Source organism: Sinocyclocheilus anshuiensis, unplaced genomic scaffold (assembly GCF_001515605.1).
Source record: "Sinocyclocheilus anshuiensis isolate Anshui unplaced genomic scaffold, SAMN03320099.WGS_v1.1 scaffold1154, whole genome shotgun sequence".
NCBI lineage: Eukaryota > Metazoa > Chordata > Actinopteri > Cypriniformes > Cyprinidae > Sinocyclocheilus > Sinocyclocheilus anshuiensis.
The window spans coordinates 2,519,488-2,531,854 of record NW_015542345.1 but is presented as its reverse complement, the minus strand read 5'-3'; the positions used below and the strand labels follow the sequence as shown (position 1 = coordinate 2,531,854).

Sequence of the window (12,367 nt, the reverse complement as noted above, 5' to 3'; positions counted from 1 at the left end):
AAGGAAGAAAGAAAGATGGAGAGAGAGAGAGAGAGAAAGAAAGAAAGAAAGAAAGAGATGGAGAGAGAGAGAGAAAGAAAGAAAGAAAGAAAGAAAGAGATGGAGAGAGAGAGAGAGAGAGAAAGAAAGAGAGAAAGAGAGAGAGAAAGAGAGAGAGAGAGAAATTTAAATCACAGCCTTTCCGATTTGATAATCACACTAAGCCATATCGCGATTTTGTTTTTATTCCGATTAATTATGCAGTCCTACATGGGGTTGAGTAAATGATGACAGAATTTTCAATTTTGGGGTGATGTATCCTGTTAAATGTGCTACAGTGGTGTGTTATCTTACCTGGGAGTGCTTGAATATGTCTTTAGCAATAGCATCCAGGTCATGGACATCTTGTAGGTTGCGGACATAATCTGCCACGGCTCTTATGACAACATCACATGGAGGAAGAACGAGTTGGTGGGCACGGACCTGCGTCAGAGAAAACAACCCATCACACTCCCAGCAAAAGCTCCTTCTGCTTAAAATGTGATGGGCATCATAGGAGTACATATCTGACTGGGTACAGTCCGACAAATTTACAAAAACACACATTAGGTTTATCTGCTTAATTGACAATGCATATCATAAACTGCCACTTAGAGGCTTTTTATACAAGTAATTGCCAACTATAGACACAAACACAGACATATGCTAAAATGAACTGAGAGTGATAGCAACAAAAAGTAAAGAAGCACGCATAGAACTGTAAGTCAGGTGTTAAAATCGAGTATAGCCCACTCTATTCTCGCTCACAGTGAATCAATAAAGCCATCTGTCAAGCAACACCAACACTAAGAGAAGATAACAGAAGGTTACGCATGAAGCCATTCCTCAGCTCAACTCTTTCCTTTATAATCGCAGTGCTCAACTGTTTGGCCGAAATTCAAAGACCAAGTATTTAAAATCAAAAGGGTACACGTTGAGGACAATGCTGAAGTGATTTTGCATGGTCCTGATAAGTTATTTGCCAGACCTCATTTCAATCTGGTTGTCAAGGAAACTGGTCACAACGCTTGTAACTGTGGGAATCTAATGAGAACTGAAGTCTTATTTTTGCACCCTTTAAACATGTATTAGTCAATGTAGAAAACCTTGAAGTATTTGAATTATTACACACAACACATTTATTTCCACTGTGTGATGCATTTACAAGTAAAAAAGAATATTCAACTGGAATACCAGAATGGAGCAAGACTGAATGCATGTTTGCAAAACGGTTCTTAAATAGCTATTTGGCTATTCAGTGCTAGGTATTATATAAACACGTAAATGACATTTTTTTTTAATAAGTGGCTTTACCTTCAAGGATGCTAAAGGGTGCTCAGGCCCAAGTAAACTCCAGTGAAAGGCAGCCAAGTCTTCATCAGGCAGTATGTGATTCCCTATAAAAATAGAATGTAGTTATTTAAGCATGTATTGCAGAAGTACTAACTTGTAAACGTCATTATTGCAGCTGGAAAACATTTATTAGCCATGAAATTTAATGATTTGTGACACTATTGATAACATCTTCTACTGCATTAGTAAATAAAGACAGTCAAGAAAGTTTGAATTTCATTAGAATTAATTATAATTGCCTTAAAATAAAAAAATACAAATTAATATAGTCAATAAAAATCCATTCACAAATGGCTTGCACATCATTTTACTTGCCTTATCTTACATGCACAAAGTTTGGGGTCAGTTAGATTTATTAATGTTTTTGAAATAGGCCTCTTATTCTCACCAAGGCTGCATTTATTTGATCCAAAAATAAATACATAAATAATTCAACAGTAAAAACTGTAACGTTGTGAAATATTATTACATTTTAAAATAACAGTTTTTTTTTTATTTCATTTACTCCTGCAATGGCAAAGCTGAAATTACTCCAGTTGTCAGTGTCACATGATCCTTCTGAAATCGTTTTAATAAGTTTGCTGCTCAAGAAACATTCCCTATTATTATTAATGTTGAAATCAATCGCATTGCTTAGTATTTTTGTGGAAACCATGATTTTTTGAAATTTGTGAATCTTTTTGTAACTATGTACATAACACTTTCAATCAACTTAGAACAACCTTGCTGAATAAAACTATTAATTTCTTAACGTATTGACCCCAAACTTTGCGTAGGATAAAGACACACTATTTTGTCTTCAGAAAAACATGCACAGCTGAATCATTCACAATATGACTAAGAACATGCATTAGGCAAATAGGGCCAATGCAGATGTCCTTTTGACTTGAAAACTGACAGGCAATCCTACAAACCTACCTAAAAGTGAAGCAAAAATGACAAAACGATTTGGATTGAGATTAAGTTGCTTGGCAACTTCGTGCATCAGGTATTGGCTGGTGGTGAGGCTTTTGCCGTTGCGGCTGAGTTTGAGAGCATGGGCACTGAAGTAGTACGGGATGTTGCACAGGGCGTAATCAGAATCATAGGCAACCAGGCCATGGAACCCATTTTCTCTAAATAAGGCAATCACTTCCTGGTGATGATCCTCGATGGTCTGGACAACCTGAGTGAGGAAGCAAATTACAGGAAGGCTCATTAGAAAAACAAATTTACATTGATGAGATTGACTATTATACTGTAGGCTTTCAAAGATTTCCATGAAAGGATGTGAGGCACGATTAGTCTGGGAAATGTTATTTCTAACTGTATCATATAATGGTTTCTCTGTCAAATGCTTTAATTGATTAGCACTATTTGAACGAATCAATGAAGAGATGATTCTTTTTAAAACTATACATTGAGCAAGAGGATGTTCACTGGGCTTTAACTGATAGGAAACGAGGCTTGACTCGTAAACAAATTCATTTTTAAATCAATCATATTGCATTCATATTCTGCCCCACATTTCATAGATTCTCAATTGATCCAATGTTTATGAGTATAGGAGATAAGTAGAAAAAAATCCTAGTAGTATAATTTTCCATGCCTGCATAAATATCAATAATCCATACAATACTTATGCTAAAAGTCCTCTGAAAATTGCAAATAAAAGCATTCATGGGCAAGAATCTCATAAGTCATGTGTCTCTCTGCTCAAAACAGGGCCAATAAACTTAGTCACAGACTGTATGGCTGCTAAATCTCAGCAGAAGTGACGCAAGGAGCATGCAGCCAATCACAGAGCAGTGCTTACTATTCTTGTGTCACAAGAGTGTGACACATCAGCCAATCACAGCAGAGCAGAGGTGGCGCTTCCTTTGCCAGCACAACCTACTACTACATGGCTTCATTTCAGCAATCATACATAAATGCATGTTTTAATTCTATTCTGAGAGGTTTGTATTTGGTTGTTACTGTATAAGGTTATTAATGTGTAGACAGACATTGCACCTTTAATTATTGTTGAAGATCCAGGAAAAAATATTTAATATTTTTTTGTTATTATTTATACAATAATTACTTAATACTGCATTGTTTGATTTTTAAATGTTGTCTTTTTGTATTTATTCACTTGTGCTTACTTTTAATCAGTTAATTTGATTGATTCTGCTGAAATATCATTGTAAAATAAAGGTGTAAAAATGTTAAGTATTTTTAGATTTGCATGCACTGTTAGGTGCATTAAAATATTTGACATTAAAAGACAGACACAGTTTTGGATTTGCCTTTTAAACAAATTTCTAAAACACCATCTCATATACTAACATGGCAGTTACATCCTGTACTGCTGACATCTCTGTTCCCCAAATGCCTGTGGAAATGAGATCTGATCAGATACCAGCAGCATGTCGTACAGATTTGTGCCCAAGATCCGTCTTCCTCTGCACACCCACCCCGAGCATTTATGTACCAAAAAGTTGGATCCCTGCTTAAAAAAAGCATCTTAAACCAGTCTGCGCTGATTTGCTGGTCTGTATGTTGGTTCTAGAGAGGTATTGGGCAGTTTCAATCGCTCAGTCAGGGAAAAACAAACCAGCTGCTAATCTTGGTTTTAACATGTGTTATGATTTAAGACCTACACTGGTTTACATATGAATAATGCAATTTCACTAACAGCCAAGTTTGGTCTACTGGCTGGTTTCAGATTGGTTTTGGGAACTTTTCAGCTTGGCCAGGCTGTGAGACCAGCTTAAACCAGCTGCTGATCTTGGTTTTAACATGTCTGTTTACATGAATAATGCTACAAGAAAACCAGGCTAGGTCTTGATTCAAATCTGAAGAAAACAGTTTCACAGACAGCTTTGATTTGCTAGTCTGGTCTAACTACTTGTTTCAGACGGGTTTGGGGAATTTTTCAGCTTGGTCAGGCTGTGAGACTAGCTTAAACCAACCAACTAAGACCAGCAAACCATCTTAAGCTGTTTTGTTTGCCTAGATACACAACAAGAAAGCCGTCTAGGCCACCTGCTAGCTGACAACCTACTGTCTTGTAAGATGAGCACTTCACTTGATCTGGGTCTGGTTCTGCTAAGCTAATGGCTGCATGTCAAAAACACAGCGAGCATCTGTCGCTACTCACCCCGATGTGGAACCTGAGGAGCGCCAGGCGGATGCAGTGGGCCATACACACCGGGGGCAGGAACCAGACCTTGGGCGGCGGGGTACCCTTGTTCTGGACGTGGCTGACGATCTGCTGGGCGGTCTGCCTCTCGTTCACCTGTCGCTTGACCCACTCGTGGAGACGGCCTTTCTCCAGGGCGCCATTGAAGCACACTAGCAGCTCGATGTTGCCGTTGAAACAGGCTTTGGCGAGGGCGGCGAGGTATCCGAGCATGTGGTTCCACTGGCCCCCGCTCACCCAGTCGGTGTAGAAGCCGCCGTAGAGCCGGTGCAGGCAGTTCTCGGCGTCCACTAGAAGCCGGAGCGGAGTTTGAGGGGGTCTCTGCCGGCCGCCGCCGACCAGACTCCCGCAGGCGAGTTTCTGGAGCTCCACCGGCACCACGGCATTGGGGCAGTGCTTCTCTATGTATTCCTGGAAACCCTGCACACCCATAACTGTTGTTGTACAATATGATATCTACTGTTATTTCGGGTTGAGCAAGAACGTAAAATTGTCTGGAGGAAATGGAGACAGAGTGAGAGTTGCAAGCAAGCAGCCTCTCCCGAATGCTGAAAACCGGACTGAAGAATATTGCGGCGGATGTGGAAGTTGATCAATCGAAAATCAGTCAAATCGGAGAAGCATCTGTAGTTTTTGGTGAGTTGTTTTTTGGTTCATGGCTGCAAGCCGCCATGTGCACCCTTACGGAGCCATGTCTGTGGTCTGGATGTATCTGGTGTGTAGGGGAAAGAGAGGAGCGCAAAGACGCAGGGCACGTACAGTCACACCGGAGGAGGAGTCTGGAGTTCAGTGGGCGCGGTTCGCTGGGAGAACTGTTGCATGTTATGATCTGTTTTAATACAGTGAGTCTATGGTTATGATACTCTCACTATTATAAAACGTCTCATAATGGCTAACTGTTTAAAAAAAAAAAAAGAAGATATTTCTCAAAACCATTTTAAAGTTAGTAGTAAAACTAGAATTAGCAACTTCTATATTCTTCAATTTTAGTACTGGACATTTTAGTCATGTGTATTTTCTAAATAACTATTAACTTTCTAAGTAAGGATCCATTGTTATTAGTTAATGATATTAAAATTTACAGCTTTTTTAATACTTGGGGTCCATCTGTTGGTTGAGGGTCTGGTTGGGTACAGCAGAACTAAATTGTTTCCAAGTTTCAGTCCATAGAGGGCGCCAGTGCGTTATTTATATTTGACATTAGAAGCCAGACATTTCTCATTAGCAGACAATTTTGCACATTCATGATCAAATGTTTGATCTAACACATCTAGTAATTTGAACCCTTTTAATGTAAAACAGCTAGAGGACTTCAAAGAGATAGTTCACTCCAAAATGAAAATTCTGTCATAATTTTCTCACTTTGATGTCTCTACAAATCTCTGACCTTTTTTTTCCTCTGTGGAACTTAAAAAAGATATTTTGAGAAATGTCTATGGGTTTTTTTTTTAATCTATACAATGGAAATCAGTAGTAACCAAAACATTATTATGTTCTTATATCTTCTTTTGTGTTCCACAGACGAAAGACGGTTATACAGGTTTAAAAAATAATAATAATCTTGATGGTGAGTGAAAGAATGATGACTTGGAATTTTTATGTATTTATTTATTTATTTTGTGAACTATCCCTTTAACTACTAGGCTATCACATAAGACATAAACAGTCTTATAAACAGTCAAAAAATGTTTATAAGTAACATTTTATTTGTGTCTAGAAGAAATATTTTCACAGACATAATTATATGTGAAAAAACAGAATACTACATTCTTACAGTGTGTGAATATTGAAAACTAGAACATTGACAAATTATACAAAAAATAAAAATTAATTGTATTGAGGAAATATTTCTATTTTGCTCAAACACTGAATTTTCAGACACATAATATAGTCATCTACATACATTTTGTCTATTTATTATGACCAAAAATCATTATACAGTGTCGGGCATTATAAAAGTGCAATTTTTCATTTAAAGTCTGAGGTTTGGCAGAATGAGAACACCACAAAGAATAAGACTAATAGATGCCCAGGTCATGTTTAAGACTGTTACTGTATTACGGTTTTTAAAAAGAGCAGATTATCCAAAAATTAACATTCTATGACAGAATTTCCATTTTTGGGTGAACTGTCACTTTAACATCTGCACAGCAACTAGCACGTTTTCTGCTTTGTCTTCATGTGTTTACATGCACAATGACAGTGATATTGCTTAATAACCCAACAACGACGTAAGTCCATGCAAACACTTCAAATAATGTTCTTTCATCAGGTATATACATTTTTTCAACTGTGACAGCCAAACCTGATTGCAACAGATTTTTTAAAATGTTTATGTAAACACCTTAACTGGTATTTGTACAAAAGCTTTTATTCTTGCATCAGCATACTGTTGTGCATGTAAACACATCATGTCATTATTTGAGGTTATAATTAAAAGTTGTCCCTTTGTTACCTTTAACACTGCCTCCTCATCCAGACTAACAGGTTGAACAAAAAAAGGAGCTTGTTTTAAGGGTGGCTTGTTTAGACTCGCATACAAATCACACAAATTGAGATATTTCACAAATACCATGTTGTCTTCACCAGACCACCTCCACACGATAAACTGGGCAAACAGATGGCAAACTGCTGCTCAGATGTCCAGTGACATTCTGAAGTGTTGTGCCCTTTGAGCCAGCTCTTTGGCAATGTCCTGCGCCTCCTGGAGAGCCAGTTTGTCAGGGAAGTTCAAAGCTGCCTTCTTGGTCACCATGGCCAGTTGCTTGAGATGGGCACACAGCTGATTGCTCATAGACAACATTTCCCCACTGGCCTCTCGATTTTTAGCTTCACTACACAGAGTGTTCACGAGTCTTTGGCCCACCATGATGACCATCTTGCTGTGGGAGATGAACTTTTCAGGGGGCTGTTCATCATTCAGGCTACTTATAAACACACTGATGGCCTTCTGAATAGCTCCAAAATACAGCCGGCAGTGGTCAGAGATGGAAGGCTTCCTGGAGGTCTGGAGTGGACTGCAGGGGTTAATGGACTGTGATTTGGAAACCTTTTGAAGACACAATGAGTAATAAAATGGTTAGAGAGTCGAAATCAATGAGTTAATGCAATACGGTGAGCTGTACTGGGAGGGTCACAAGTTTTTACCATTTTTTTCAAGGTATCACCATTCTTCTTTGATTTAAAACTGCTTTTGGGTGGCTTTGGTTGTTGGTCGAACTCTGTCTTTGTCTGTTGAAAAGCAATAGTATTGGTTAACATTTTTAGGTAAACAGTAGTATTGTTCATGTCTTGTATCATTTACTCAACATGACACAACCAGTCAAAAGGTTGGAGTCAATTGAAATCAATTTGACTTTGAAATTGAAATTGAGTCAATTGAAAAGAGTCAAAGAAATGAATACTTAATTCTTAAGCAACAAAACATCAAATCGATCGAATGTGACTGTAAAGACATTTATAATGTTATAATAAATTATTTTTCAAATGATAATCATAAGAAATGTTTCTTAAGCAGCAAATCAGCACATTATAATGATTTCTGACAGATCATGTGATACTGAATTCAGCATTGCATTACACAGGAATATTTTAAATAGTGCTGTCAAATGATTAATCGCGATTAATCACATCCAAAATAAAAGTTTTTGTTTACATAATATATGAGTGTTATGTTAACTATGTTAACAACATTTTTGGATGCGATTAATCGCGATTAATCGTTTGACAGCACTCATAAAAATTCATTAAACTCATTAAAATATATTAAAATATAAAACAGTTCTTTTAAATTGTAACAACATTTCTCAATATTATTGTTAATGGATAAAATAAATGCAACCTAGGTGAGCATAAAAACTTTTTTTCTGGTTGCTTTTTTTTATTACCAACCCCAAACCTTTGAATGGTTGAGTATACAGATAATATTAATTAATGCTTATAAAAATGTACATGCAGGGATACAAGATATATCAGTGCCATATCATTTATCACTGCAGATATTAGAGATTAAAACAATAATATTTTCTCATGCATGTTCATTTCTTCTATTTTTACATTTCGATTAACTTTGCTGTCAGTAACACAAGTCAAAAAAATAATTTAATAATACTATTACATGTCATCTTTAGCAAACTTCAAAATGAATATCCATTTTTCATACTGTACATTATAATGTTGGGATGCTTAAATTCACTTGTAGCATTTAAACTATTTAAATTTTTGTTAGTATGTTATTTTTAAATGTATAACGTGATCAATCACCTGTTGTATAAAGGCATGTGGGTTAAATCGAAACCTAAGTGATAGTCTGTTATTACATTTTTTTATTTTTGGAGCACAGATGTGCAGACTTTTTTCTATATTCATGAACATTTAATATCAACCATTTATCGGTAATAGGTCATAACATGAAAAGAATTATGGTGTGATTTGCCTACCTGAAGTTGGACATAATCACTTTCATCTATTCCTGAGTCTACCATTGGTTCACTTTTGCTGTGACTTCTCCTTTCAGACGGGCCTATATTCTCCACCACTACTGGTTCCTTAGCCGGGACTCTGAAAAGAAGCTTTCCATTTGCATTCAGGATGGATACCAGCCTCTTCACATCCTCTGGTATGGTTCGAGCCACCATAACAAAGCGCTCCAGGTGGTCAGGCGTCTGTGACTGGCCGTCATCCTGAGCTAGCGTATCTAGCAGCCAGCCCAGATCTCGCAGAGTCCTTGCAGCCTGCTGAAGGATCAAGCCCGAGTCTTCAACGATGGAGAGCTGCTTCAGAAGCCTGGTCTGCAAGTTGAAGTCTGTCAGCCGCTGTGCGTTACCTCTGACATCCAAGGCGAAGTTCAAGAAGCAGGTGACGGAGTCAGTCACGTCTTCGGTGGCCATGCGGATCTGATGGAGGTGCTGACTCAGATGCTCTTTGGTTCTCCACTGGCTGCTGACAAACAGCATAAGCTTGGGCACAGATTGGCACACTGCTTCTTGCAGCTCAAGCAACCTGTTGCTGGCTTCCTCCTGTGAAAGTGTGACCTCACGCAAGGGCTCAGGTTCAGGAGAACTCAGCATGAAAGAGTCGCATGAGCTCCTGGAAGAACTGGAAGCTGTGGAGGAGGTGGACACCGTTGAGCTCCTCTGGTGGTCTTTGTTGTCCTCATCATACCTTCTAATCATTCCTTCCACAGGCTGCCTGGACGTTGTTCTGCCCCTTGAGGGCCAATGGTGAAGTTGGTCATACATGGGTCCAGGTTTATCCCTGTACTCAAGAGATTCGTGGGTCTTTTTAGAGTCTGTTTCAGGAGGGCTTTGCTTTCTGGGTAACACTACAGGGCTCTCTGTTTGTTTAAGGCAAGGTGGGACATCATAGATGCATGAATTTGTTGCATTCCCAGTATCTGTACAAGACTGCACCACTGCATTGCTCGGTTTAGGGATGTCATAGAGGGGCTGGATGGGGCCATGCCTGTTTTCAGGCCAGCTGTGATTTGGCAAAGTGTCATAAAGCGGCTTGTTTGAATTCATAGTTTTGGGTGGCATGGTGCCATAGTAACAAGGTTCACATCCTTGTTTTTGGGGGGAAACAGGCATGTCATAAATCCATTCAGACTTACAGGGTTTTGGCATGGTACTATAACCACATAGAGGCTTTTGAATATCCTCACTGATGGAGGGCACTGGGATGTCATAATTGGGGTCTTGGGAAGTCATTGGGGGTAATGTGGCTACCTAAAAAAGAAGCAAATAAATAGCATATTTCACTTAGAAATAGTTCACAAATTGATTCGATTCAGCTTCTGTACTGAATCAGAGTTCCGTTAGTGAAGACAGTTTTTAATGTGTTTGTATGAGTTGCTGTACAGGCGTTACCATGCTTACTCTTTTCTTGGTTGCAGTCGCACATCTCGCACTTTGCAGCAGTTCATATCTATTATGAAAGTCTGTGTTTGACGTCACTGATGTTTTCCTTTCCAAAGGCTGCAGTGTAGATGGCTTTAAAAGACAAGTTACACAATTTATGATGCTTAGTTTGATCAATATAATTGGCAGATTATTTCACAATCTTCTCGTCTTTTAACTGAATAATCGAAAATGACTAGTGCAAGAGCTTTTAAACTTTTCAATGCCAAGGACCCCCAAAAATAATGTTTTCATGTACATAGACTCAGAGAATTAAATGTTATTTTGTAACATATTTTATTTTAGTTTCCAAAATGTAATAATGAGTTTTAGTATTGCCACTGTACTAATGTGAAAGACCAAAACAAATAATTAATTAAAAAATAAATATATTTTCCAGACAAATTCAGCACATATTTTTTCTGCGTATTCATATTAGATGCATAAACCTGAGGATATTTTCAGTTTTCACAATACACGTTTTTCTCTATATTATTTATTTGATAATTTTCTATATTTTAAAATGATATCTGGATTTGTTTTTTATTTATGCTGTATTTTTATACTGATCAAACAATGTCTGTCAATAAAATAAATTGTGCGTAAGCAAAAATGTTTTCTATAATCATTGATCATTTCTACATTTTGCTTCTTCTTTTTAGCTATTTTTTTCTCTCAGTTTTTCTGCAGGCCCTCTTGCAGACCTCTAGGTGTCCCATGACCTCAACTGGAAACCCCTGGGCTACTGAACAACTCAAATAATAAAAACTCAACAAAAACTTACTGTGGACAAGGAGGGTTTTCTCACCAGGCTTGGGACATCATATATTTCTGTACCAACTCTGGCTGTTAAAGCCTGAAAAGAGAAAAAGTGTAAGTATAGACGCTAAACTAAACAAGCAAAAATGTGAATACTCTATGGAGATGACAACATGGCCCACTTCTTAAAGCAAGATGGGATCATTTAAAGTGCTGTACACTTTACTGTGTGCCTGCCCAATTAACCCGGTTTTCTAATTGAAGCCATGCTACACATAAGCTGCTAAGGTTAACAATTCTCCCTGAAGCAGGAGGGGAAATGCACAACATGTGAACCCAGCCACTACACCTATTACACAGTAATTGCACAGACACTTCCCTCTCTCTCTTTCTTTGTGTCTTTCTCTCTCTCTCTCTCTCTCTCTCTCTGGGGTCCCCAGCCATAGATCTTCTGGTTGCAGTTAGTGGTGTCTGAATTCTGTCTTTGCTACTCTTTTACAAGCTCATAAAGCCCCTGTGCTACATACCTGTCCCCACAGAGAGAGGCCCCTGGTCTCCATCTGTGAACTCTTTGCCAGCAGGGGTTTCTGAGACATTGCTTATTGTTAGCCTCAGTTCAACATATAGTCTACTAAATCATCTAGACATTCAGTTCTCCCTTTTATATTTTGGAATGACTGGCTGTTGACATTCATGGAATATTTAGTGAATCGCGTGTAAAGGTCCAATAACTTTAGCGTCCACACCAATGGACAATAACGTAGTTCATTATAAGCGCTGTTAATATGTCGTCTGCCACTTTAAATGCTTGAGGTCAAAGTCAAATGTATTCTGATTGGCTGTCAATGTTTTTTGTCATTCATTGGCTGGGAAAAAAAAAATCGAATCCGATTCCAGATTCTGAAAGTTCTGTTTATATTAACCCTAAACATTGCAATCGTCTTCACATATATGTTAAATGTATGTAAGCATATGCAGCACAGCACTGTACATTATATGAGTCAAGTCAAGTCACAGCTGTTCTTCATGAGTCAAGTCAAGTCACAGTTGATCGTCATGAATCAAGCCAAATCACAGTTGATCTTTATGAGTCCAGTCAAGTCACAGTTGATCTTCCAGAGTCAAGTCAAGTCACAGTTGATCTTCCTGAGTCGAGTCTAGTCACATTTGATCGTCA

The 12,367-nt window shown here is 38.2% G+C and overlaps 2 protein-coding genes across 2 annotated transcripts in view; both read right to left on the bottom strand.

The window, feature by feature from the left end:
- LOC107691381 (constitutive coactivator of PPAR-gamma-like protein 1) overlaps window positions 1-5,326 on the bottom strand; it is a 20,845-nt gene extending 15,519 nt beyond the window's left edge. The window contains exons 1-4 of the mRNA XM_016489950.1: window positions 4,493-5,326; window positions 2,290-2,536; window positions 1,333-1,415; window positions 334-462 (exon numbers count right to left, since the gene is read on the bottom strand). Of these exons, the coding sequence (XP_016345436.1) occupies window positions 334-462; window positions 1,333-1,415; window positions 2,290-2,536; window positions 4,493-4,966 (933 nt within the window). The 5' untranslated portion in view covers window positions 4,967-5,326. The remainder of the gene's footprint in view (window positions 1-333; window positions 463-1,332; window positions 1,416-2,289; window positions 2,537-4,492) is intronic.
- Window positions 5,327-6,947: 1,621 nt separating this feature from the next.
- On the bottom strand, window positions 6,948-11,786 carry LOC107691380 (cas scaffolding protein family member 4-like). The gene is made up of 6 exons (XM_016489949.1): window positions 11,718-11,786; window positions 11,216-11,287; window positions 10,411-10,524; window positions 8,974-10,260; window positions 7,682-7,765; window positions 6,948-7,583 (listed from the first exon to the last, which is right to left on the bottom strand). Exons 1-6 carry the CDS (start codon window positions 11,784-11,786, stop codon window positions 7,170-7,172), a joined length of 2,040 nt encoding a protein of 679 aa, XP_016345435.1. The 3' UTR covers window positions 6,948-7,169.
- Between the last annotated feature and the right edge of the window lie 581 nt (window positions 11,787-12,367).